The sequence below is a fragment of the Amblyomma americanum genome, chromosome 1, assembly GCF_052857255.1.
Source record: "Amblyomma americanum isolate KBUSLIRL-KWMA chromosome 1, ASM5285725v1, whole genome shotgun sequence".
Taxonomy (NCBI): domain Eukaryota; kingdom Metazoa; phylum Arthropoda; class Arachnida; order Ixodida; family Ixodidae; genus Amblyomma; species Amblyomma americanum.
Genome location: NC_135497.1, coordinates 257,168,609 through 257,189,520, shown reverse-complemented (window position 1 = coordinate 257,189,520; position 20,912 = coordinate 257,168,609). Strand labels below are relative to the sequence as shown.

Sequence of the window (20,912 nt, the reverse complement as noted above, 5' to 3'; positions counted from 1 at the left end):
ACGACATCGTCACAGTCAATAGTACTTCTCATTTCATAACTTACACCTACAATACCAGTTTTTTTTTTTTTTCTGCCTGATAACACCAGTAGCGAGTTAATAGGAAATGCTAACAATCTGCTGTGGTCCATTAATGCTGAAAAATCTAAGACAGTACTTTTTCATCCAAAAAATAAAAAGTGTACTGATCATGGTGACTTGTTTTATAACACAGACAAAATTGAACTGGCAAGTTCATTCAAGTCACTTCGTGTAATATTTGCTGAAAATATGTGGTGGGACGACTGTGCAAACAACATAGCATTAAAGACTTCCAGAGTGATCGGATTTATGTTGTGTTTCAAAAATTGTCTCCCACAGAGGGTTCGACAACTATTGCAGCGTGCATTATTTCGTTCAGTCGCCGCATTGGCTCGGTGATTATGGTGCTTGGCTGCTGACCCGAAAGACGCAGGTTCAATCCCGGCTGCAGCAGTTGAATTTTGATGGAGGTGAAATTCTAGAGGCCCCTGTACTGTGCGATGTCAGTGCATGTTAAAGAACCCCAGATGGTTGAAATTTCCGAAGCCCTTCACTACGGCGTCCCTCATGGCCTGAGTCGTGTTGGGACGTTAAACCTCCATAAACTATGACCAAAACCATTATTTCGTTCACGTCTGAACTATTGCAAATTAGTATGAAACACTGCAATGCAAACCAACCTGAGAAAACTAGCTGTTCTTGAAAAACATATGCTTCAAGTTTCTTTTAACCTTCCATATAGACACACGACTAAAAACTTATTCTTGAGACACAAAATTATCAACGTATTTAATCTCTGTGCTTATTAGTTATTACACACCTGTAAAACAGATCAAAGGACACGTTCAAGTGTTCTATGTGACTTAGCCTCGATCCAGTTATATCATTCTATATATGCACACCGCCACAAACCACACTGGGTGTTACCGGCAGTCAGAACAAACTATGGATGCCAAATTGTAGCATATCAACTCCCATAAATCCTTAATGAATTAATTGATGCAAATATTGACAGAGAGAGCATTAACTACTCGAAAATCGTCAACTACTTTCTCCGTGAAACCTCCCTTTTGTTAGTTCGTCATATGCATCCATAAACCTGTTCATGTAGAGCAACCACATATAAGTGTGTTCTTTGTTTTTCTGTTTTTTTTTCTTGTACACAGTGTGCTTCTGGTGTGTTGGTATCATACTTATGCCTTCTGTCTCGAGTTTTCTGTTTCCTTTTTCCACTGCTCAATGAAATGCGAAAGTGCACTTGGAATTGAATTCCAAAGTGATAGAGGTGCTGCCTCATTCCACTGCTTTACTGTACAGGGGGTGGGAACTTTGTCAGGCAGCAATCGTTTTTATTCTCCCTCCCTCCATCATTATGTAATAGTGATGGAAATAAATCATTGTATGTGCCCACAAATTGACAAAACCTTTGACAGGTCAGCTGGTTTCTTATTGCAGGATAGTGCAAAAAGATTCTGGTCACTCATATCAATTGTGTTGCTGTAGTAATTGCACACAGGAAAAGGCCCAATGAATTTTTCCTTCCATGTGTTTCCACCTTCACAAGGCTCCACAAATATTGAGCCTTGAACCTTGTGCCGCTTTTATCACACCATTGCAGGTCGTAGTACATTGAAGAGCTATGACTGACTTGTCCCTTTTTGAATATGAGTCCTTTAAAGAGGGAAGGAAAAATTTCTCTAGCAACAAGTTCATTTTTTGTTGGAACCACTCCTCACCCAGCATCATCATGATACCTATGAAGAGTGGCCCGAGAATAATTTCATGGTTGCCAGAGGGGAAAGACACACTTTTCCCAGATCCCACATCAGAGCTTATCTATGTAGCATGCTGTGGATGCAGGATGGTAAAAATGACTTCAGGACCAGCCTTAGTTGATTTTGTTGCTAAGGCATTTTCACAGTAACTGCATTTTATTGTTTGGGTTGAGTATTCGCTCATCCAAAGAAAATTAGCAGGGTGCAGAATCCTTGAGCAAGTGAGACTTGTCATCATTTAATTGGCTATTACGTAAAAGGAATTAACCTTTTGCAGCACCATGGCTCTTGAGTGCTTGTGTACTGACAAATCTTACTTTGCTGGTGGTGTATTACAGGTGATCATCATTTCTCAAACTGACAACTTGGACCCCGACTGGATGATCGGGGAGCGAGGCTTACAAAAGGGAAAGGTCCCAATCGCATACCTGGAAATTCTCAACTGATTAGATATTCATGCTTTTTCTGTAATAAAAATTTTACTGTGCTTGCTTAGTTAGTGCGTTATAGCAGTTTGGCGGTTGTGCTTATTTGCTGTGTGCTTTCCCTGTGCTTCTATGCAAGATCCCTCTTTCAATCAAAATTATGCATGACAATGAAGAGAATGATGCCTTCAGAAAATGTGGCACTTTTAAGTCTGACATAGGCCTCTAACTGTTGATGCCATTTCTGCAGTGTTTTCAGAATCCATCGCATTTCGTGCTACTTCTCTATTTCAAATGTTGAAGCGTAGCTCTTATGCTCACTGTTAAACTGTCAAATGTGACAATGCATAGTGGCACTGCAAAGCTTTTGAAAATCTCTTGTCAAGAGCCAGTGATGTGTACATTCCACCTGTAGGTGCATCATTTGAATGTAATGCGTGTTGTCCTCTTGGAGTTCATCACGCGATGTGTATTGAGATGAATGCAGTGTGCATCCTCCAACTGAACCAAGTGCTTTTTTTTTTGTTTGTTGGTACAGAATGTTAAGAACCGAAACTTACTGCACAAGTGGCCACTGGCAGTCTGTAACGTTTGTTCAGCTGCATGCTCTGTGGATTACTAAAGTGTCCTGAAATAGCCACGCACACTGAGTGCCTGGAACTGTGTTACACTGATAAAAGATAGGATTTCTGTGTTTGTATATACTACCTTTCTTTTTAGCGTACTTTACATGTGAAATTACATTTTGAGTCTGGGGGAAAACTATTATGTCATCCATTTCAACAGAAAGCAGATTGGTGCTGAATTTAGGTGCTTAAAGAGCAACTGAAAAGGTTTTGGAATTTGATGAGCTTAAAAGGGGTGTAATGTCTGAAACTTGCAGGTAAAGAATGCAAAGTCTTTTTGTGTTATCATATAAAATGGTGACGTAGTCGCCAAATGAAGCCGTGTAGGCATTCAGTCTTCTTCGCAGTGCAAAGCTGCAGGCTAGGGCCACAATGACATCATGTAAGGCGGCACTATGTTTACAGCGAGGAAACGGTTGCTTGAAGGAAGAAGACAGACGCCACCGAAGGTTAAGCCCCTGAAGCATTGCTTTGCGGCTTTGAACGATGCACAACAGCATGTGTGCAAAGGCAGTGGTAGCCTGAAATTTCAGCAACAGTCGTGTGATCACGAGTTTCGCCGCTCTTCTTCAACACAGTGAGAAGAAGCCTAAAGAACATTGGTGTTTTAATCGGCGGTTATGTCACCATTTTAAATGCTAGCACAAAACTACTTGGCATGCTTCACCTAGAAGCTACTTACATTCGAATCGATAAATCGTCTCGAATTCTCAAAAAGCCATTTCAGCTTCCCTTTAAGACAATGAACCACTGCTTGCTATCATTCTTAAATGTTTGAAGAGCTGGTTCTTTCATTAATAAAAATGTGATTCTAGTATGTCTGTTTAGGTTTTTTTTTTTGCGTGCATGACTGAGTAGAGCCAGTATTACTACACTGCATATTGCAGTGAACTTCAAAGGGGAGACCATATTAACAATAAAGAGAATTTTATATCCACTTGTGTGTGTGGCTTTAACAACTAAAAATATCGCTATGAAAGCTGTTGATAATGTTATGCACAGTTGCCCATGAGCTTAACCCAAGCATGCAGTAATTCCAACAGCATTATGCAGCAGTAGAAAGTTTTCAGACTATCACAAATCAGCCTAGTACACTTTCATTGAAAAATCAGTGTTGCATGATGAAGTGAAAGGTGCTTAAGTGTGTTTGGGGTTAACTGCTTGGGAGCTAAACTTCATGTACTGCAAAGGTCGCATGCTATTAACAACTTCGTAGTACTGTGTGATACCTTCCACAATGACTTCTCGCTGTGCTTTGATTCACCACCTGGTGGAAACTGGAAATTGTAGTTTGGTACTGAACAAAAGTAATTTAATTTAAGGGCATTTCAATGAAATTATGGCCAGTTACAGTTGACTCCATTATTCAGCTCGATAGGAACCAAAAATTTGTTTGAATGATGCGGGGTTCAAATTATGGGGAGTCTTTTTGAAACTCAGTGTTGACAGGACTAAACAATCAGTTTAGTAGAGCTAGACGTTCAAATTAACGAGATTCCACTGCAGCAACCATTCAGGGAGTGGGAAATTTATTTTGTGATGATGGGCCCCTAGAGGTCATCCAGCCTAACTTTGGTAAGTGGTGTGTGGATGTAACGAATGCAATATAATACCACCAAGGTGTCTAGCAAGCTACGCATTTAAATTGTTTCCACAAAATGCAGCGATGAACAGAAACTGCTAGATAGTCCACACAAATATTTTACTCATTTTTTCATATCCTAACGCCTATTGGGCATCACATAATGAATGGGGAAATAGAGTAGAATGGGTAGAGTTCATACGAAGTATAACTGTGTTCAGGGGAAAAACCTGCTAAACTAGGCATGAGCCCAGTGAAACAGTTGGCGTTAGCAGGCGGCTGGATGGCGGCGGCTGCTTTGCGCTGATGCTTCCTACATACTCGCTCCAGTGCGGCTTTCCTAGCATGAACCTCCGAGGCAGCAGTTCCGGAATTAGTGGTGAAGGTAGCACGAAAGACGAGGTCGAGAGGAAGAAGCAAGACATGACTTGAGCTCTCGTCTCATGTCTTGCTTCTCCCTTTTGTTCTAGTCTTTCAAGTTACCTACACAAATCCGATTCATCACACCCAACTTTCCACCTTACTGCAGTTTTGGAAGTTGAAGGTTCGTCCTCTACATGTTGTCGGCGATGCCGCTCTCGCTACTGGGAGGCGTCATCGCCTGCCGTTTCGCCACCGACTGGCTTCTTGCTTGGCGGCAAGCGCAGCTGGGTTGGGTCATGTGGAAGGCGAAACGTGTGTTTACCGCTTTTCAGGAAATTGCCCCAAATTACCAACTTGACCGAAGCCTTCACCCACCAGCCGACAGGTCCCGCACGCACAAAATCAGACGGCAGCTCCAAATGTACGCATTCCCAAATCCCCCAGTTCTCTCCCATATCTACCCCACCCTTGAAATGTGACAGTATCTGTGGGCTCGTTTTGGCCGAGGATTCATTGTGGTGAAACCAGTATGCAAGAGTTTCCATGCCTCGTCAAGAATGCTTCGTTTGGCATGCCAGTATTCCACAGAGAACGTGGAAGGGGTCGTCTTGTGAAAGATCTGTACATAAGTCGCATTGTAGCTGAAATGCTCATTAATTTTGTGCATCACCTTATAATTCTTAACAATGCGCCACGTCATGCGTCTTGCAAGTGGACCTGACTTGACCCACTAGCTGGAAATATGCCTTTTCTGTGTCTGGACGAGACGATCAGCTCCACTTGCTGAAATTGTTGGGAAGCTTTCAAAGCCAATTAAGCTGCAATAACTTTTTACGGCGTGAGTTGTTATACAGAGCCCACCCCAAACTGTCGTGTGGGTGAGGTCCATCCAAGCCAGCCCAGGCAAAAAAAAAAAAAAAAAATTGGGTTTCCAAAAGGATTTGATCTATCGGAATGTCCAATTGGTTCATATTCAGAACCAATTCCATGGAACACCCAACTGGAGCTTTCATGGTTCCAAATACACAATTGGAATCGATTTGTTCCAACTGGAACGTCCCAACTGGAGTTTTCATGGCTCCAAATACCCTGCTGGAATGCTGGAACCAGTTGGTGCTGAACATACCAATTGCATGCATCCAATTGGACCCAACTAATGTTTTTTTTTCTTCTCCTGGGAGGTCGGTGATTGAAGTGACCAGGAGAGAAAGATAAGGTAACGAATGAAGGGGCGACGATGGTAGAAAGGACAAGGAGGGGGATGACATTGGTCTTTGAGGAACGGAAATGGCGCAATAACTGTCTCAGTCCTCAGCGGACACTTCTCCGTCTCAAATGTCATGTGCACGACCGGCTTTATTACTTGTGATCATGTGCAACGCTGCAAAAGCTAGCGCTCTTTTTTGCGCTGCCTGCATCCGCGACACAAAATAGTGCGTTGCTTGTGGTGAGCGAAAAATAAATGCTTGGCCCGGCAGGCTTTGTAGATATGTTTGTCATCGACATGACAAAAAAAAAAACGCTCTTATTGCGAGCGAATCGATCGAGATCTGTGATTTTGTAACCTGCGTTTGTCGTCTTTTTCCATTTCACGTTTTCGCTGTCCCCGCAACCCTGGCCAATCCCCCACCGTTGGTACTTGCCATCGTATTTGAGGCAACAACAACCCAACCCTGGCCGTCGTGTTTACTTTTCCGGCTCCCTTTCAGTTTTGAGAAAATGGCGTCCAGCACAGCGTACCCGCGTCCCTCCTCTGTGCCTGGCCGAACGATCTCCTCAGGCTGGATGGATGGATGAATACGGCTGAACCCTTTAACTCGGGTGGTGGCTCAAGCCACCTAGCCATGTCTTGTGAAATTTTACTCCTGTCTTGCTTTTAGCCACCAATCGTATAACCTTCGCTTGGTTACTTCTAACCTCTTAAAATCTACTTTCTCTTCACTATCCTTAAACCCTAATGCCTTGGGTAAATCAGCCCCACTGCTTTCCACTGTAGGGTGAAGCCCTTTACAGAAAAGTATCAAGTGCTCAGCCGTTTCCTCCTCTTCTCCGCACGCAACACGCAACGTGTCTATCTCGCGGTACCTGACCCTATATGTCTTAGTCCACAAAACTCCCGTCCTGGCCTCAAACAAGAAAGAGCTTCCCCTACAATTATCACAGATATTTTCTTTGGCAATTTCCTGTTTAAAGGTCCGGTATGTTCCCAGGGCCGATTTCGTCAGCATCCCTGTTTTCCACAGAACTCTCTGTTTCTTTAACTTTTTTCTTAACAGATAATTGCTGATTTGCCCCCTTACTGCTTTCCAGGTATTTGCTTGTCAATTTTCTAGTTCGCTTTCTCCATTTCGTGTCAACATTCTTTACATACAGGTATCTGAAAACTTTCCTAGCCCACTGCTTTTCCTCCATTTTTCTCAATCGTTCCTCAAATGCTATCTTACTGCTAGCGTCTCTGCTCTCGAAAGACGCCCATCCCATATTACCCTGTACCTCCTGATTTGGTGTATTGCCATGTGCTCCCAAAGCTAGCCTCCCTACGCCACATTGTTTAATTTCTAACCTTGCCTGAACATCTGGTCTCATGCACAGGACTGCATTACCGAAAGTCAGGCTAGGAACCATCACCCCTTTCCAGATCCCTCTTACCACTTCATACCTATTGTAATTCCACAGTGCCCTATTTTTCATGACAGCTGCATTCCTACCAGCTTTCTTCTTTACATATTTTTCATGCTCTGTCAGATACTCAGCACCGTTATTTATCCACACCCCAAGATACTTGTACTCATCCACTACTTCTAGCGTGAACTCCTGTATTCTATGCTCGCCGACCTCATCATTAAATATCATGACTGCAGATTTTTTCTTACTAAACTTGAAACCTAATCTATCTCCCTCTGTACCACATATGTCTATCAACTTCTGTAAATCTTCCTTGTTGTCAGCCATTAGCACTATATCATTGGCGTATATTAGTCCCGGTAATGGCTGTTTAATCAATTCTTCTTGCTTGAAAAAAGAAAGGTTGAAACCTAGTCCGCTCCTCTCTAGCTTGGTCTCCAACCCTTGCAGGTACAACATGAACAACAAAGGAGACAGAGGACATCCTTGCCTAAGCCCCCACTGAATCTCTACAGGCTCTGATACATTTTTTTCCATTTTATAAGCACTCTGTTACCTTTATATCTTTTAAAAGATTAATTATGTGAAAACATCAGTGCCCCTAGTGCCAAGGATCTGCATCGAACCGCCATCCCTCACGTCCCGGGTGTCGGACTTGTCCTTGACCAACACAGATTCCGTGACCATGAGTCTACGAGTGCATCAGCCCAGCCGCTTCTTGTAGTCCCTCCGTCACAGCAACTCCAAGGAAGCACTCTGTCCAGAGGCCCGCTGTTAGTGCCGGACATCTTGGCCGGCGGCAATGACGTGCCAGGACCATCAGGAGACACCGACGCCCACCTCGCCCGTAGAATAGCGACGCTGGGACGTGGAAGACGGACCCAGGACCACGGCGAAAACTAGCGCTTCTGGCGAGGAAGTGCTGAAGACAACTCTGGCCATTAAGCCACATGTCCTACAACAAACGCTCTTTTAAGGCAAAAGTATGGTGTCTGCATGACTAAAAGTGCCGTGAGGGAAGGAAGGAGAAAGGTGGGAGTGAAAGAAGAAAATGAGAATTAGCGAGGTGTCGTGGAGGGCTTCAGAATAATTTCGACCACCTAGGGATCTTTAACGTAACGTGCACTGACGTCGCACGCGCAGTGCGTTTCGCCTGCATCGAAATGCGGCTGCCGCACGGGGGGACCTTTGGAGCCACAAAGGCTATCGGCTGCTCTTCGGTTCGGTTATCTTTTCCCGAGCGGTGGTGGTGAAATTTATTGCCAAGCAATGCAGAGGGGAGGCAACCCTCCTCACCCCCCCCCCCTTTATGGGGCTGCGCCCTTACGTGGCAAAGGACGGCCCTCGGAGGGCTAAGTGCTTCAGAGCGTCGTGGTAATTATCTGGCACTGGTCTGCAGCAGCGGAGCTGGCCAGGATTGAGTCTCCCAGTGCAGTCATATTGCCGAACTTCAAAGGCCACAGAGGGGTCAGTGTATTATGTACGTAGCTTAAAGTAGCAAGAATGGTAGCTAAGGACGTGTGCAACATTTTGTGTATTTAATTTTTTTCTGTAATCATTAGTGGCTCAGTGCAGTGGCTTATTTTTTTTGCTTGTATTGTTTTTTTGTGTGTTACCAGAATATTTAACCAGTTAATTTTCTCGCAGTTTTGCACACACACAACTCTGGCGTTTTTTTTGTTTGGAAGTACTATAATCAATAAGTTACAGTATGATGCATTAAAATGTGCAGTGCATTTAGCACTTAAAATAAAAAATAATTTCTATTTCAAAACGCCCCAGGTAGCACTGAAACATTACGATAATGTTACCTTTTGTTTTGGTGAAATATTTTTTCAGTGTGCTGAATGTCCATTTTTTGTAACGTTTTTGTAATGTTAGATATAAATATAAACATTAGAAGCCTCCCTTGAACATTAATTAAACATCTAAAGAACTTAAATGTAACATAAATAACATTTTTGAGAATGGTGAAGCAGCCCTGCACAAGCATGCAACCCACCAGTTGTGACGGCACATGAACAACGCTTTGCGAGAACCAGCAACCAGGGCAACACTTCCAGCCGCACTATATAGCACAATATGCAACTCGTATTCGCTCACCTTCATACGGATATAATAGAGTCAAGCTGATATATACCCATTACTAAGGAATGTCCAACGGGTGACAGTGGCAAATGGATAATAACGAAAGTTTTCTGACAAAACAATGGCACTGTGCATGCAGCCTATGGCGAGTACTATCCAAGGGATGTGGTTGCAAAGTACTGCTAGTTGAAAAAACATATTTACTGTAAAAACAGTGGAAAAAGTTCTGGAAATAGGTGCTCGAAATATATTTGTCATGTTGTTTTATAGTTATGGCATTAACATCGTAATAAAGTTGAGATTATAATAAAACAACGTTTAATTAGAACGTTAAAATGATATTTTTTAGATATATTAGCTTATACCATTATATGTTAATTTTTAACACTGATGTAACATTACAATGCAACGATTTCGGTGCTGGAAAAGGCCTGTGTACAGGTGGTCGAAATTACCCGGAGCCCTGCACTACGACGTCCCTCATAGCCTGAGTCGCTTTGAGACGTTAAACTGTGTAAACCAAAGCAAAAGAAACTACTTTTTGCGTAAACAGTAGCTTGGTGCAAACATTTCAGTCAGCCATTTTTCAAGACTATCTACAACTTGTGTATTGACACTTTGTTCCTGAAGCTAATAATTTTCAAAGTTAGATAATTAGTCTTTACTAATTGATAAAGTTTGGAGAACGAAAAAACTACAGCAGTTTAGGCCAGGCGACTCTCAACAGATAACAGCTGGTTTCGTGAGGCTATAACACTCCATGTTTTTTAAAAGCGCGGTTACATTTAGCTGGAACACCTTGTATACAGTGCTCACTTCGAGAACAAGAGAAAACAGCTAAAACAAACAGGCTGCCATCCCTTATACATGTTACAAGTAAAAAGATGTCACGCCAATGTGAACAGACCACGTGCTGGGTGCTCACAGTACCATCAGAATTCACGGCAGACCATTGTGTTAATTTCAGTCCGTCCTTTTAACTTGGCCACTTTCTTGATGGTTCCCCGATTTTTCCAGGTAAACAAAATTTCCCCGACAATTCCAGGCTTTCCAGCTTGCTAGACACTCTTTGCTCCTAATAAGCATCCAGCAAACACAAAAGAGCAATGTTGCAGGAAGATCAGAACAATTCCTGAAGATGAGTGTGTGCCTGCAAAGTATATGGAATCATTTCACGACGCCTCGTATAAATGCACAAGTAATGCAAAGTGGTATACAGAATCAGTACTAGGCTAACATCCTGGAATGCAGTGTCTGTGATGCTGCTTGTTGGTGAACATTAGGGACAACTTTTTGTTCCAATCCAATTTTTGTTCCTAGTAAAAATCATTTCTATGACTCATTTTAGGTGTGTTGATGTTCGTCTACCAGTAGAAAAGCATATATTGGAGAGAAAATTGCATTGAAAAGTTTTGCCACCTCTCAATTCAAACTTGCGACATCTACACTGAAAAGGACTCGTTGGCATTGTTTTGAAGTGAATGCCAGTGTAGCCTAGCCTCTGGGAACCACTCCCAAAAAACTGTGTTGACGCACCGCAATTAACTTGTGAAATTTTCCAGTGATGGTGACATCTATGTTTTAATTTTGTCCTTTTCTAGTTTATAAAAGTTGCGCTTTGAGTGAAAGTGGTGTCTTTGTCATTGGAATGCATTATCGGGGAGAGGCCAGCTTCAATTTGTCCTCAGGGTCCTTTTAAAATGAAAAATACAAATTAGATGATTTATATAAGGTCTCAGCAAAAGGGAAATTCGGTACAGGCATAGCACAAATAAGTTGGGGAACGATAGAAAGAATGAAGTCTTTGAAGATAATGAGTTCGGACAGAACAGCAATGAGGCTATTGGCTATCTTTGGACAACAAGGATCTAGGGAGGCTGTCTGCAGTTGTAAATGACAGGCTTGAAATTTAAATGCTCTGTAACCTAATGCATTGAGAGTGCTTGAGCAGAGAGTTCACAGTGGGTAGCATGTCCGAACATTTAAGGGGCACATCATGTAAACCATTCTGTTCTTGAAAATTTTGCAACATTGAGGTGGGAGTAGTGAAATGATCTGTTTATTAACAAGGGAGCAGTCCAGATGTGATTTATGAAGGAGCAAAATGGCAGCAAGTGCACCAGTAAGAACAGGACTTCTATAGGAATACTCGCCACCAGTATGGGTAGTTCCAGATGAGCTGCAGAGTGCTTCAAAGTGTGTTATTTTCTACGAGGCTCTTCAATGCAGCTTTAATTCGGCTCCAGATGGGAGCATGGTATTCGTTTTTGGTACACAGCAAACATTGGTAGATGTCCTGCCTTTCATGACTATGCCAAGGAAAAGCAATCTATTGTTACTTCATGTTCCAACAGAACTAGGTCACATGCTCAATGGAGTTGAGCTAAAAAGCTGTCCTGTGTCGATCTATTTGGAATACAAAAGCAATTCTCAGCATATTCAATAAACACTTTGGTGTCTTGGTACTGCAGTTGTCTAGTGGCTATGGCATTAGGCTACTGAACTAAGCCCAAGTCGCAGAATCGAATCCCAGCTGCGACAAGTACGTTTCTGTGGAGGTAAAATACAAAAGCGCCCGTGCACTATGTGATGTCTGTGCATGTTAAATCCCAGGTGGTCCAAATTAATCTAGAGGCCTCCACTGCACAGTCTCTCATAGCCCATGTGCAGCTTTGGGATGTTAAACCCCACATACCATGCCATACCATAAGGTACCATACTTTGGTGTCTTACCAGAGGTTCATATAAAGGTCATAGCACTTTTTAAATTAACACTTATAAATGGCCCATTGGGAGGGAGTCTTACTTTCAACAAATTTTGCACACATTAATTTATTGATGCAATGGCACATGCACTTGTGCAGATATTATAAGCTTCGTTTTCCCTTGGTGTTATGTAGAACTGGAATGGATGACACTGTGGGCACTGTGCTAGATGTTGGGTTTTCTTTTTATTATGTGCAACTATTTACATACATAAGATTGAAATAATGCAGCCAAATAATTTATTACGTAGCTTTGAGAATTGCCATTCACACAAATTTCAACAAGCAACAATATTGCACACAAATGACAGGAAAAGAATGTCTCCTTTCTAAATAAATTTTTTCTGCACAAATACGGAACCTGTTAACTTTCCTAGCAGCTGCAGCAACTACCAGCTTACAACGGCACAGAACAGGAAGACATGACACAACGTAAAAAAATACGTTTTCATGCATGCATATGTCTGCTTTAAGCAAAGGCACATGGAAGGTTTAAACCAAACACTTGTCTTCATACCAGAAAGTAAGTAAATAAATGGTAAGAGTGCGATGCAAATTTTTAAGGGAGATATTTCACAGCAGTGAAAAGCTGCAAAATCATCTACAACTTCATAAACATGGTGAGCACACTCAAAAGTTGGTAAGTTGGTGCCTGGGTGCAAGCACTTGCTTTGCATGCTCACAGCAAACACAGCTTTGTGGGATCAAGTAAGATGTCAAATAAAATTTTATCGTTCCTAGCTTTACACATGATTTTCCTACCCCACCTGCAATGTACTGTCAGTAATAAAAGTATATGAGATGTGAAAAGACGAAACTCCATGTATGTTAGGTAGTGGCCAGCCCTTTTGCTGCTTACTCTCACCCAACATACCGGCTTCTACTCATGGGAGTGCTGAAATGACAGCTTTTGTGCATCCCTTTTTTCCTTTTCTCAGGGTGTAACACAATGACACTTCCATGGTACACTGCTGGCACATACTGTTGTGATAAGTCATGAAGGTTGCACGACTCACAGCAATGGGTACTTTATCATTGAAGATTTAGTTCTGGGTAACACATCACTATAGGGGGCTAATTCTACAGCACCATATGCAAAAGACAACATGACTGCACAACATAAATACCCACCTTCAATTAAATTTATATAAGGCAGGAACCTTTCCACCACTTCTTGACAGCAGCAGCTAGAGAGCAGGAAAATCAAATTCTACCCCCACCCCACCTCCCTCAAAAGAAGTAAAGGGCTGTGGGCTTTTTCCAATTCCCCATCAGCTCACCATAGAAAGTAATGGAGCAAATTTCTCATCACAAAGAACTATTTTTGGGATGCGTTTCCGCTTCAACGAAATTTTTTCTATGCGAAGCTGGGTTTAAAAATCTATCTTAGAAAAAAACAAGCATATCGCCGCCCATCTGTGTACTTCCGTAGGTCCACGCTGCTTTGTTTCACTAAACATTCGTCGGAACCAATTGATCCACTCATTCAAATGCACATGAAGACCGCCAGTGCTTGGTGGTGATGACAATCGGGCTGGCTGCCTTGCGACAAGGCGTGGGTGCAAGCTCTCGTTTTCTTCCAAGCCAGAGCCGCAACCAATCCTGCCATACGAGCACTCCTGCGCGAAAATAATGGATGCTCCACCCATAATCTCAACAGCATGTTGCTGTGCCACCTGAAAAGTAGCTTTGCAATTTAGCTTACAATTCTATATACTTTTATTACCAATAGTATGCTTTTGCTTTCCTGCTTGCCACATACAACATTGGGCAACATGTTCTCATGCGTGCAAGCTTTGTGTCGGGTAATAGTTCTTTCAGCAACAATAGACAACTCCGAATATAACACCCATGACATGCAGTGGTATAATGTGTTCAAGCCTTATTTCTATAAGTGGGATTAAGTTTTGAGCTGGTGCCACATATCCAGATTTAACAGTACTAGACACTGTGACATAAGATGCTTACTAATAGCTAAAAATTATTTTGAGAGTAAATATAAAGTAAAAATTCTGTACAAGTATATATCAGGATAAGTAACATGAAACTCGGAGGACACTTTATAATGAGAAGTGAAATTTTGATTAAATCAAATACATATGAAACCAGCACCAACTTTCAAGCCGCAGTATTAAGGCACAACCTCAAAGCTGCTTCAATGTTGTTAGGGCTGTCAGATTGTAAGCATCAACCTATATGACCTTGCTAATGTTACATATATGCAAAACAAAACTGATTCTCAAACATTAAGAATGATAATTGAAATGTCCCATGGCTTGCGGCATAACATTTATGTGTGGCTGTTATCAAGTGTTCTGATTTTTTTACGATCTGTGCATATGACAGTACACCAGCTTAACAAAATTTATTTGTGAAGCACTCCTCACGAGAATAACACGATTAAGCTTAACAACATTAAATCTACCCATGTGGCACCATGCAAGTAATGTTGCAATGTTAGACCTAGTGCACTTACTAAACCAAGCAATATAACTGAAACCTACAACCAAACCTGTGGCTAAATTATATTAGTGACCTAGTGAGATAAATGCATAAATAGTAACACAAGAAAAAAAAATTATGATGTTAAGTACACATTCATTTTTAACTATAGTAACCACTGCGATATGCATTTTTGCTGCTCATGCAATAGAACTTTTAAATTTACATTCACACAATGGAGCACAATGTTAACATGATAGAACAAGTGCTGCAAAATTTTTACATTACAGCATGCTGCACAGATACAAGTGCTTAAGGAAGTCAAATTTTTATATTAGGCATGCATAAGCAGATCCTAAGGGATTGCTGTAAATATACTCAGTGGACTTCTTTTCCACTGTCTGAGAATTTTAGATAGTCCACTATACATAAAAAAGGTGGTACTATTTCTCTTCACTGACAAACACAGACAACAAGGCTAAATAGTGTAGTAAACCGATGGCAATGAGGAGCTGGTAAATATTTGGGCTGTGCACACTGCTCCATGGGAGGAAACTGATAAACAAAAGCACTTCCCACTAGCACTACTTTAAAGATGAACAAGCGCCTTTTACAAATGTATATTGAAATAGCACAATCTATGTCTGCTACAGCGTCGATACCTCCTGCATGCAGCGAAGTTCTGCAATGGAACTTCTGTTTTAATGAATATAATTTAATAAGCAATACAGAAAAAAAAAGTCATCCCTTTCTTAGCATGTTAATGAAGCAATTCAAAAGTACCATGCGGGAAAAAAATATGTCCCAGAATTATTTGAAAAAATTGTTCATTACTTCTAGCTGAAAATCTAAAATAGTGTACATTACAATGACAGAAGCATATGCACTTTTACCTCATTTTGATGTAACTTCAAACACATCAAATTCATTACATTCCAGATCAGATACAAGGTCTAAATGGTGCACTGAATTATTACAAATTAAAAACACTCCATAAACATGCATAAATAGTGCTCCTTGACAAAAAAACGAGATCACTGGTTAGTCCTTACAGAACAGTAGGCACACCTACATTTCCCAAAATTTTGCTTCTCCTACAAAGTTCAGATTCATAAATAGCCACAATGGGAATTTATCAGCACTATATGCAACACACTTGCACTTCTCACAGCAAAATATGTTGTTTGGTACAAAGCCCACACACACAGCAATGCACAGCAAAATGAAGACACAAATGGAGTTTGTCTCGCACTTTGTGAAGAGCTGGGAGTGAGCAGACTGCAATGATGACTGAACCAGATGATGACGCGAGTGAGTGGAAACAAGGAAGGACTCTTCGTAACAGTCCTGAGGCACTGATAATGGCAAGCTTGCACTCATCACAAAACACTACTGCATATGCCTTGTGCTGGCCAGGATGCCAAACATGGGTAAAAGCAATGACTAGAATATGCAATTTGCAGGCCTGTAGAGTGAATATGTTACGTTTGCTGCAAGTGTAATGTAAGCAAGATAAAAACAATCACAATGGCAGCAGAAAATCAGCCTTAAAATGTAAGGCGCACTCAGTGTACAACTAAAGAAATTCACACAATGGTTATGGAAAGTAGTGATCGCTGCTCTTCACCACACCCAGGTTTGTGTCACACATGCCTTTCAGCAGTCCACATCCATATTGAGGAATGCCAGGTGACTCTGAAATAGCAGGACACAAGCTAGTAAGGCTCCTCTTTTTGACTCCATTTCTCACTTCCACATGCATACCATGTACACACCTTTTAATGTTCGTGGCCCATAGTATGCTGCACATGTAATGCAACACAGCCAAGTTCACGCACAGAAAACTGCTTATCATAATGCAAGTGTAAGTGCTTATTCATAGGACATTTTGGCAGCTTTAATGGCACTGCTTACAGTAAGTATGAGTCTTTTCAAATGAAGCTAGCACATTTGTGCTTTCTTCAAAACCTGAGCTTAGTGTTACTAAAGATGACCGCTGAAATATTACTGCATGTTGGCAGAAACACAGAACACAGATGAGATGAATGGAAAAGGAAGCCATAACCATAGACACTCTTGAATTATTTCAATAAAACCTTATAACACACGCAGAAAGACAGCTGCCACAAAATGCATGTCAGAAGAGGTACATCTACATGTGACACAAATGAGGTCGCTGGTGATGTTTTTCAGCTTTCTATCTTCTACACATATGCCACTGACAATGCCACCAAATTCAAATAAAAGCTGCTTCTGTAATATATACGTATAACATCTTGGCACACTGGCTATGACAAAGCAGGCAAAGACCCCACCAACAGTATCATAAAGACTGAGACATTGATGCATTATTGGACAGTGGCACAGAATAATGGAGTCAATTTGCATGTCTGGCTGCATAATGCATAAGGGGACTACCATCTTGGAAAGTGACAGAATGTGATGGAGCCAATACAGACTAGCTGCACCATTTTTGGTATAAATTCCTGCTAAGCAGCAAAGGCTTTCAACTTCTTTACATTTATTAGTGCCTCTCTTGCTGAAATTCTCACTTTATTTCCTTGGAAAACAGGTTCTTCCTTGACTTCTTTAGACTGGCAGTGAAGCAAGCGTGCTAGCCAACACATTCGGCTACCGCTCAATCTAAAAGCCAGCTGTGCAGACATACAAACTAAAGCAGATATCCCAAATTTTTCCACTGAAAGTAAGGTGCTTTGGAGTTTTGCAAGCAGTAGAGCTACATAATTACAGTGTTCAAAGCTATGTGAGCAAAGAATGCTGCACTGAAATGATACACACTCTGACCTAGAAGCAATACAGTCTGTGTCACCATTGTGTAGTGTGCTTGAGCAGTGTGCACTATGAAAAAAAAAAAAACAAATCAGAAGCCAGCACATGGTTTCCATGGATAGTGCTCATGCCCAGCTTGTTTGCAGGTTTGCGTGCCTCTACAAAATTCATGCCAGTTCCGAGCTCTGAAATTTCACAGCTTTCAAGGACTTTCGAGCACTCACCAATATTTTTTTCAAGGATTAATAAACACAGTGGCTTATCAAAATAATATTTTCTTATATCGCAAATGCAAGTTTTATTGTGCAAGGCACTTCTACCAACGAAACGACACAAGCTAAGTTGCTCTTCAGTTGCAGCTTTCACAAAAGTTCAGCCTCCTCTTTTTTCAAGCTCAACACTGAAGCTGACACTGTCTTATGCTTTCCCTTAAACAGTGTTCGTCAAACCGTTGGTCTTTATCACCCATGTCAGATCAATAGTTTTGTTACGGAAGCCACTCAACCATCCAAATCAAGAAAGCTGCTTCCGACATTTTTTTTTTGGTCACCAAATCACTTCTTCACCTATACAATGCTTTTCATACATCTGCCTTTGCACTTTCGGCCTCCTCCTTTTTTCAAGCTTCCAAAACAGCATAGTAATGATGCCCTTCAGAAACCACGGACTGCCACTGTTCCTATGTGATCTGCAGAAGGATGCCATCTGCTCTGTGCACAGCATCACACAATCCACTATGATAAGAAAGAAATTCCTGTAAATCTTTCCACGGTAAATTGCCTATTCATGCTGAATCCCTGCAGCACGTTCCCATGCCCTTGGGTCAGAATTAACAACAGTTTTACTCTCTACAGTTCTCTGCACAAAGAACTTAGCAATCGGTGAGCAGAGGCACATTTTGCCAGAATCCCCAAGGATGTGATGCCGCCACTTCCAGAGTGGCAAAGGCAAGTTTGCTGCTTTTAGCGTAGTTTGAAAGGCCACTGGATAACCCTGGGGGTTTGTTTACATTACTGCTTATAGGGTGTCACCAGATCAAGTAGCTATACTCACTGTGATCAATTTGGATAGCAGCTGAAGTAGCCCAGAGGACAGCAGCAGCAACAATGACAAAACCTAAGTACTCTATGAAACGTTTATTAAAGAAATGTTTCCTGATTCATCTCATAAATGGCTGAAAATCACTGGCTAGATCGATGACGGAGCACATAAATATTTGTGCACAAAGATATGAATGCATATGCGCACGTGCATTTATTCCCAGTGTTGAGCCACTCCGTAGTGGATTCAGTCACTGTGGCACAGATTAGGTACCTTGCTTAGATCCAGCAGTGAAATTCTCCATAACACATGCACTTTTACAAAAAGAAAAAAGTGGGCGAAAGTGTTCTTTTGCAGCTGCTCTTTTCCATCATCACCAACCTGTAACGACCCAAGTGGACTTGTGGATGACTTTCACAAGAAAAACTACTTCCACAAGAAAAACTATGTCAAATGCACGACAAAGGCCAATCCCATATCCCTCCAATCAACCCTGCCTAGTGCCCACTGTGGCCACTTTAACACCGCAAATTTCATTAATCTCATCCACCTGACTCTCTGCCGCCCCCTGCTATGTTTGCCCTCGCTTGAAATCCATTCCATTACCTCGAGGGACCATTGATTATTTTCTCTTCGCATTATATGCCTGTCCATGCCCATTTCTTCTCTTCAAATTCAGCTCAGATATCATGAGCCTGCATTTGTTTTCTGAACGACTCCTGCTCTCTTCCTGTCTCTTAACATTACACCTATCATTCAGAAAAAATGATGCACCCTTTAATAGACCCACAGAAATTCCAGGGTTCTCAAAGCCCCTGAAAATTACTTTCTCATAATCAAGGGTTTTCAAGGTTTTCAAAGTTTTCGAGGACCTGCATGGACCCTGCTCTACTTACATGCAAACGTTGCCTCTAAAGTGAGAAGCTTCAACGAGGTGTCAGTTTTTATGCAGGGAAATGCGCCGCGCGAGCACACAACACAAGGGTGATGCAGATTGTACATCAATGCTTCCCAAAATGTGCACTGAACTTAAAGTTGCAGTGCGCTGAAATTCACTCAACTGAAATATATTTTGCGAGGGATTTTGCAGAAGTTTATTTGTTTAGGTGACATTTGTTTGTGGTATTTAACTACAATGTTTACATGCGATAAACATACAAAAGGACTCCCTCATCAGAGAATTTTCATTCTCAGCTGTAGTAATATCACACGAGGTTCAAGCAGCCTGCAAAGTGGCCGTCAATTTGACTGCTATACACTTCAGGAAGAAGTGCTGCTATACTCCGCTTCATACATCAGGAGCAACACTGCCAAAGCTAGCGCTCTTGTTCGCGCTGCCTGCATCCGCGACCAAAACATAGCGCGTTCTTTGTGGTGAGCGAAACATAGTAAATGCTTTCTGCAGGCTTCCTACATGACACATATGGCATGACCTTGATTAAATGCAGCCTTATTTGTGACGACACTCTGTCGTTTTGTCGTGTCTCAGACCACACGGCCACAGAACAAGTGCAGAGTTACACGCCTCTCTTTATTTTCCCGTACGGACTACTTCCGTACCTTGCACAGTGTTGCACCTGATGTATGAAACGTAGTATAGGTGTAGGCAAGCAGAATATTGCTGCACATGAATTAATGCTCCTCAGGGACCACTTGTCTCTGTATAAATACTCCTCAGACCTGAATCTGAAAGACAGTGGTACAGAAGTCTCCTCAACTAACAAGGTATCCAAGGCAACTTGTGTACTTCAGTACGCAAAAGATGCAGTGCACTAGTTCCATTCACTGTAGCCAATGCCAAAAGGGTGAGTCAGCCCACCTGAGATCTCTGAAGGCGCTCCCCAATGTCCTCATCATCGCTATCTCCAATTGTGTCATCCAGAGGCAGCTCTAGTTGGCCCTTCTTGGCTGGAGAAGACGTTGCCCGCTTGCCTGCTGATGACCAGAACTTTGGTTCACGTCCCCTTTCAGACTGCTGCTTCACAAAGTTTATAAATACCTGAAAAAGAAAAAAAGGTGCATCAATCATAAGAGACTCTTAACACGCCACATGCTATGTGCTTTAGTCTTTTTAGAAAATACCATTTCCTCTCTCTTTTGTAATACCTGTTGTGAAGACTCACCCCGCTCTGTTCCTTTGGGTTTGTTTCCCAGCTATGCATCCTCCCTACCATAAAATTCCGAGCAAGCGCCCCCACACCCGCAAGTCAAAATTATTGGCAAAGCAGGGGGAGGGTGCTATCCCGGAACGGCGCCAAAATTCAATATGGCGCCGACATTTTCCAGCCAGAAAAAAAAAATGCAGTGCACATAGATTTAAAACGTCCTGCCGTTCTTTCCCGCTTGAAGAGCACATCGTCCATGCATTC

At 41.9% G+C, this 20,912-nt stretch overlaps 2 protein-coding genes across 2 annotated transcripts in view; one reads left to right on the top strand and one right to left on the bottom strand.

Moving 5' to 3' along the window:
* The window catches only part of EndoB (SH3 domain containing GRB2 like, endophilin-B), a 69,692-nt gene extending 65,908 nt beyond the window's left edge, over positions 1–3,784 (top strand). Inside the window, exon 9 of the mRNA XM_077649084.1 lies at positions 2,135–3,784. Coding sequence (XP_077505210.1) covers positions 2,135–2,242 — 108 coding nt within the window. The 3' untranslated portion in view covers positions 2,243–3,784. The remainder of the gene's footprint in view (positions 1–2,134) is intronic.
* Positions 3,785–12,437: 8,653 nt separating this feature from the next.
* LOC144114980 (ATP-binding cassette sub-family A member 2-like) overlaps positions 12,438–20,912 on the bottom strand; it is a 146,463-nt gene continuing 137,988 nt past the window's right edge. The window contains exons 49-50 of the mRNA XM_077649061.1: positions 20,363–20,542; positions 12,438–16,407 (exon numbers count right to left, since the gene is read on the bottom strand). Of these exons, the coding sequence (XP_077505187.1) occupies positions 16,369–16,407; positions 20,363–20,542 (219 nt within the window). The 3' untranslated portion in view covers positions 12,438–16,368. The remainder of the gene's footprint in view (positions 16,408–20,362; positions 20,543–20,912) is intronic.